Source organism: Leuciscus leuciscus, assembly GCF_965113295.1.
Source record: "Leuciscus leuciscus genome assembly, chromosome: 24".
Lineage (NCBI taxonomy): Eukaryota > Metazoa > Chordata > Actinopteri > Cypriniformes > Leuciscidae > Leuciscus > Leuciscus leuciscus.
The window spans coordinates 32784671-32792170 of record NC_138723.1 but is presented as its reverse complement, the minus strand read 5'-3'; the positions used below and the strand labels follow the sequence as shown (position 1 = coordinate 32792170).

Below are 7500 nucleotides of genomic sequence, written 5' to 3'. Positions count from 1 at the left end.
GAGAGAGACTCCTCTGTCAAAGCAGGTAGGAAGAGCTTGAAGTCTGTTTTATGAACAACATCCCTATGGCTTTGGAGATTTTGGGATAATGGCTCGTCATCGGCAGCACTGCTCTTACGGGAACCAGTTACATCCACATTTGTTTCCTCAACTAAATATTCAAGAACAGTCTGATTCTCATTTTGAGAGCCGACTGGAGCACAGGTAGTGGTGAGCTCGGAGTTCAGTCCCACAATTCCCCGGATGTCAGTGTCGGAGCCAGCAATGGACTCGTACCCTGAGGAGGGTGGAGACCTACAGGTTCCTGCTAGCTCTTCTTCCAGAACGACGGACAGCGTCTGGTCCGACAGCATCACACGAAACTGATGCTCTGCTTCAGTGCCTCCATCTCTACGACCATCTAACCCTTCAAACAGCACTGCCTCTGAGCCTTCATGAAGTTCACAGGTTAACAGTACGCCATGCTCCGTCTCAGATACTTCCATCTTCTGCAGGGCAGCAAGAGCATTTGTCAGGATGCTGTCCACCATCTTTTTAGACTCACAACGTAGGACCTCTTCATCTACTCCAGAATCCAACACAGCCCCTTTCAGCGTGGACTCCTCCGGACGCTGGTGTGCCTGAGAATCCGGGGCTAGATCATCTGTTCTGTTTGCGATTACTGATGGCTTTGGTTGCTCTGAGCTCTGTTCTGGAATGGGGAGTGTGTTGTGATGGACTGTGTAAGAGTTTGATTGTGCGTTTGATAGTGTCAGAACATTGGTGTCCGCCTCTAACGTAACACCCTGGGTAAGATGCTCCTGTCTGTGGTTAACCGGGTCATTCAACGGGCTTGGTTCTTCTGCTTGAGGAATTCTGTAGACATCTATGCAGGTAAGCAACCGGTCAGAGTCTGTAACATGAGGGAGTTGGTGGGCTGGAGTTAGTCCAGATTCAACAGTAGGAACCTCATCTAATAAGTCACTCTGGGTCAATCCGTCCTCTATCTGTTGTGTCTGTGAAGGAGGTGCTTGATTTACTGCAGTGGGACATTCCTGACTATCAGAGTTCATTGTGTTAACAGAGGAAGAGGAGATCTCGTTGTCCTCATGGCTGTCGGGTTGAGTCGCCTCTTCTCCCTCAGAGATGGGCGAGTGAAGCTCGACTCGATGCTTCTTCTTTGGTTTCCTGACTTCCCTCAATCCACGGTACGTGCCATAAGTCACCACAGGAGGACAAGCTAGGTCATGACGTCTCTTCTCCTCAGAGCGCTCTTTGGCGTTGATGTTTACGGCATCACTTCTATCTTCCTCTGTCTGTTCCTGAGGTCTGAACAGAAGAAAGACAAATACACACTAGTAAAGCTATCCCAGCACAATTCCACACACAACGAATGGATACATAAACAGGACAGACAACCAAACATTTGAGATATATTGAAGCACACACTCATGACATTTGTATTGCTCTCTGTGTGTAATATTGCTGTTATGTAAAAGCAGAAAGTAAAACATTATACTCATTCAATATTCATAAGCAGCATCTACACAAAAGCACCTACTGCCTGTAGGCGCAGTACAGAGACATCACACAATGGTACTGTACAATGCAAATAAGTACAAAAAAACAAGGTAAAAAAAGTAAAGAAAAGATTTAACCATAACCCATTACAAAACAATTAAACATTATTAAAGATTAGAGATGCGGTGATCCGATACCCAGTCCGATATAGACTTCTTTGTCAGATCAGGTATCGATAAGTATGGGAACGATCCAAATTCGATTCTGTGCGTTCTAGTGCATTATTATATAACGAAGGAAGTAGTTGATCAGATAAACGTTTATTAGATGGACACATTAGAGTCTGCCCTCGAAACATTCTCATGACAGGACAGAAACATATAGGAGTGTAACATAACTGAATGAATGAAAAAGTAAAGTGGAAAATACTGAACATTTCATCAGGCATCTCCAGCTCATTCTACACTACAGTCACTACAGTCACATGTGAATCATGTGAAAGAGAGTCACTATTAAGAGAGTCACAATATTAATATTTCCCAGGAGGCTCTAACTAGACACTTGGATCTCAAGCAAACTGTGATATAAATAGAATTTAAAATAAGAAGTTTCACCTTAAGTAAGACAATAAAAGAACTGAGGTGTTTCTATTCTTGGACTCAAAAAACATGGACCGAGAGTGAATAAATCTGTTTTATCAGCTCGGCTTCCTGTCAAACATGGATTCCCAGTGGACGAGCTTCAAGCTTCTGTTCTGTGCAACATGGAAATAACCATTACAACACGCTTCAGCACACAACAGCAAACGCACGAGAGATGAGAGGCTCCTCAGAGGTCTTTCCCTTTTGTTACTCCAACCTTCATTAGCCAACAGCAGTGACATACTGCTTACTCACTCACTCACACACACTCACTCACTCACTCACTCACTCACTCACTCACACACACACACACACACACACACACACACACACATTCACACTCACCGTTACTACTAGCACAACACGCTAGTAATTCGCTAGCCTGTTAACGCGCTGCCCGTGCGCTCAGCTATTTTTATTTATTTATTTTCTCTTGCGCGCTCGCGCCTTTGAGTTCATAAAAGCTCAGGTGAGTAAGAAACACTCAACAAACACGGTGAGTAATGTCTTGTCCTGTTATTATCATGCGTCGCGTCTGAACGCGTTGTTGTTTTTGGAGCTCTATCGATTTGATTTATAATTCTTGATTTTTCTCTTTAAACTCGCTTACAACGAACATTTTCTACTTTTCCTCACTGAGAAGCACTACTGCTCAAACCTCATAGTTACAACGCGGACTGTTGAGCAGACGCGTCTCAAGCCTATTAGTGATCCAATGCTGCATACTCTTAAAGGTTACGTCCGTGGATCACGGCTGAACGCGTCTTCTCCACACTCACTTACAAACAAACATTTTTTTCGCCTATCGTGCATCTACTCTACACCCCTACCACTAAAAAACCTCATAGTTACAACGCGGACTGTTGAGCAGACGCGTCTCAAGCCTATTAGTGATCCAACGCTGCATACTCTTAGAGGTTACGTCCGTGGATCACGGCTGAACGCGTCTTCTCCACACTCACTTACAAACAAACATTTTTTTTCGCCTATCGTGCGTCTACTCTACACCCCTACCACAAAAAAAAAAAAACTGATTATATCCAAGACATAAATTAGTATTAATATTGATAGCATCACTGGTAGCTTCGTTGCTAACTCACTGTCCATCTGTTAAAATGGCAAATATATCAGATGTAAGTAGTCTACCTTTTGGTGCAGGTGAGGACACACTTGAGCTGCACGCACTGCAGTCTGAGCTGGAAGCTGTTGAGAAACAGATCCACGACCTTTTATTGAGACAGGCCGAGCTGAGAGACCGGTGTTTGGCTCTTGAAACATCACGCGCCGATGCACACAAATCAGTGTTTAACGTTACTAACCCGCTGACTCCGACTGCGTCTACTCCGTGCGTTCCTCAGCATCGGTCGCGATCAGCCATGGTCTCGTTCACTCCGGCTCCAACACGCCACCACGAAGCCTGGGTGGTTCCGCAGCGGAAGACGCGAGTCAGGTTTAGACCAAGACTTTCTCCGACCCTCCCGGTTTTCGAGTTATCCACACAAAACCGCTTCTCCCCTCTACGCGAAACAGAACGCGATGCTGTGATCATCGGCGATTCCATCGTTCGGCACGTACACGCTACACGCTACGTTAGGTAAAAGTAAGGTGCACAGTCACTGCTTTCCTGGTGCTCGTGTTTCTGAAATCGCTGCTCGCGTTCCCGAGATCCTGAACGGTGACGAGCGCGTCGGAACTGTGGTCCTGCACGCGGGAGTGAACGACATCAGGCTGCGCCAGACGGAGATTCTGAAGAAAGACTTCAGGAATCTGATCGATACGGTATGCAGCACATCGCCTGAAACAACGATCATTGTGTCAGGACCGGTTCCCACGTACCGATTAGGGCATGAAAAGTTCAGCAGATTATTTGCGCTAAATGAATGGTTAATGTCATGGTGCAATGAGCAGAAACTGCTCTTTGTAAATAATTGGAATCTGTTTTGGGAGCGTCCTAGGCTTTTCCGTGCTGATGGCTTACACCCAAGCAGATTCGGAGCGGATCTTCTGTCGGATAACATCTCCAAAATGTTAAATACCCTTTGACTAGTAACCAAAAGTCCAAATCATAGTCTCTGCTGCACCAATTTAACTGATATAAATACTAGTGTAGAACATTGCATAGAAACCGTGTCTATTCCTCGTTTAGTGAGATCAAATAATAAATCTACTGCAGGATCTAGGAAAAATCTAATTGTTATTAAAACAGAAAATGTTGCTATTAGTAAACAAAAACTATTTCTAAAGCTAGGTCTTCTAAACATTAGATCACTCACACCTAAGGCAGTTATTGTAAATGAAATAGTCACAGATAATAGCTTCGATGTACTTTGCCTTACTGAAACCTGGCTTAAACCAAATGATTATTTCGGTATTAATGAGTCTACTCCTCCTGGATACTGTTATAAGCATGAGCCCCGTCTGATTGGTCGTGGCGGCGGTGTTGCAACCATTTATAGAGATATTCTAAATGTTACTCAGAAAATGGGTTATAAGTTTATTTCATTTGAAGTACTTGTACTAAATGTTACGCTCTTAGATGTTAGAAAAACATCCCTATTATCTCTAGCCTTAGCTACCGTATATAGACCGCCAGGGCCTGATTTTCTCTCAGACCTATTAGTCAATGTCTATAAAGCATTAATTGTTGGAGATTTTAACATACACGTAGATAATCCAAATGATGCGTTAGGAGCTGCGTTTACAGATTTATTAAATTCATTTGGGGTCAAGCAAAACGTCACCGGACCAACACATCGTCTTAATCATACACTCGATTTAATTATATCACATGGAACCGATCCAACCGATATAGATATCATTCCACAAAGTGATGAAGTCACTGATCACTACATGGTAACTTGCATATTACGTACTGCTGTAATATGTCATGCGGCGTCGCGTTATCAACCAGGCAGAACAATCCTCCCATCCACCATAGATAATTTCTCAAATTGCTTATCTAATCTGTCTCAGCTGCTGCCTGAACCCAAACAAACAGATGAACTAGAAGAACTAACTAGCACTATGAGCACCATTCTCTCTAGAACATTGGATGTGGTTGCACCTATTAAATTAAAAAAGGTCAGAGAGAAAAATAAAGCACCATGGTACAATAATACTACGCATGTTTTAAAGAGAGAAACCCGTATTTTAGAGCGTAAATGGAAACAAACTAATTTAGACGTCTTTAGAATCGCGTGGAAAGACAGTATGTCACGTTATAAAAAGGCCCTAAAAGCGGCCAGGGCTGAGCACCTCCACAAACTAATAGAAAACAACCAAAACAATCCAAGGTTTTTATTTAACACCGTGGCTAGACTAACAAATAAACAGACGTCACCCGAACAAAATATCCCGTTACAGTTCAGTAGTAATGATTTCATGAACTTCTTCACTGAGAAAATAGAAAGCATCAGAACCACAATTGTAAACGTTCAATCTTCAATTGCGCCTTATAATTCAGCTTCAATTATCACGCCGCAAGAACAATTACAGTGCTTTACAACTATAGAACAAAAAGAGTTAAATAAACTTATCACTTCATCTAAAACAACAACATGTTTATTAGATCCTATACCAACTAAACTACTGAAAGAAGTGTTACCTGTAGTGGAAGAGCCTCTCCTCAATATTATTAACTCGTCTTTATCTTTAGGTCATGTTCCAAGAACATTTAAACTGGCAGTTATAAAACCTCTCATTAAGAAACCACAATTAGATCATAATAATCTACCAAATTATAGACCCATTTCAAATCTTCCATTTATGTCTAAAATTTTTGAAAAAGTGGTGTACGCTCAACTGGGCTCTTTCTTGCAACAAAATGATATCTATGAAAAGTTTCAGTCTGGATTCAGACCGCATCATAGCACTGAAACTGCGCTCGTTAAAATCACAAATGATTTACTTTTAGCTTCTGACCAAGGCTGTATCTCAATACTAGTTTTACTTGATCTTAGTGCTGCGTTCGATACTATAGATCATACATTACTCTTAGATCGACTACAAAATTATACTGGTGTTCAAGGACAAGCACTAAGCTGGTTCAAATCATACCTATCTGACCGCTACCATTTTGTCTATTTAAATGGAGAAAAATCGACCATAACTCCAGTAAACTATGGAGTGCCGCAGGGATCTGTGTTAGGCCCTCTGTTATTCTCAATATATATGATGCCACTTGGAAATATTATAAGGAAACATGGAATTAGTTTCCATTGTTATGCTGATGACACTCAAATATATATTTCATCACGGCCGGATGAAAACGCAAAATTTTCCAAATTGACAGAGTGTGTTAAAGATATAAAAGATTGGATGATGCGTAATTTTCTTTTATTAAATCCAGATAAAGACAGAGGTAATACTTATCGGTTCAAAAAATCGCCCACAAAACCTCGCACAATACAACTTTAACATCATAGGATGTCCTGTTACTTTATCCTCTACAGTAAAAGACCTGGGTGTTATACTCGATTGCAACCTGTCTTTTGAAAATCATATTTCATATGTTACAAAAACAGCCTTTTTCCACCTTAGAAACATTGCTAAGCTACGTAATATGCTATCAGTTTCTGATGCAGAAAAGTTAGTTCATGCATTCGTGACCTCGAGACTGGATTACTGTAATGCTTTATTAGCTGGTTGTCCTGCATCCTCAATAAACAAGCTACAGTTAGTCCAAAATGCCGCCGCTAGAGTTCTTACGAGATCAAGAAAATATGATCATATAACACCGATTTTATCTTCACTGCATTGGTTACCTATAAAGCTCTGTATTAATTATAAGGTATTGCTACTGACTTATAAAGCCCTAAACGGCTTAGCTCCAGTCTATTTAACGGATCTTCTATCACCCTATAATCCATTGCGTTCCTTAAGATCACTAAATTCAAGGCTTTTGGTCATACCTAGGATATCCAGAACCACCAAAGGAGGGAGAGCATTTTCACATTTGGCTCCAAAACTCTGGAATAGTCTTCCTGATACTGTTCGTTGCTCAGACTCGCTCTCCCAGTTTAAAACTAGATTAAAGTCGCATCTCTTCAGCCAGGCATTCATATAATCCTACAGTTCAAACTACAGGAGAACTGGCCCCCGACTGAGCCTGGGTTCTCCCAAGGTTTTTTTTTTCTCCATTAGGTCACCTTATGGAGTTTTAGGACACCATTAGGTCACTTGATGGAGTTTTTCGGTTCCTTGCCACTGTTGCCTTTGGCTTGCTCAGTTGGGGATATTTTGGGGATATTTAATTTAATTTTATCAATCAATAAATTCCTCTTGAAACAAACTTTGTTGTATTATTTTAATTTAATACTGTGAAGCTGCTTTGATACAATCTGTATTGTGAAAAGCGCTA

The 7500-nt window shown here is 41.5% G+C and overlaps 1 protein-coding gene across 3 annotated transcripts in view; it reads right to left on the bottom strand.

The window, feature by feature from the left end:
- The window catches only part of LOC309489743 (beta/gamma crystallin domain-containing protein 3), a 67512-nt gene that overhangs the window by 50289 nt on the left and 9723 nt on the right, over positions 1-7500 (bottom strand). For all 3 annotated transcript variants that reach the window (XM_082158608.1, XM_082158606.1, XM_082158607.1), the window contains exon 4: positions 1-1308. This exon is cut by the window's left edge and continues 1294 nt beyond it. In XM_082158608.1, coding sequence (XP_082014734.1) covers positions 1-1308 — 1308 coding nt within the window. The remainder of the gene's footprint in view (positions 1309-7500) is intronic.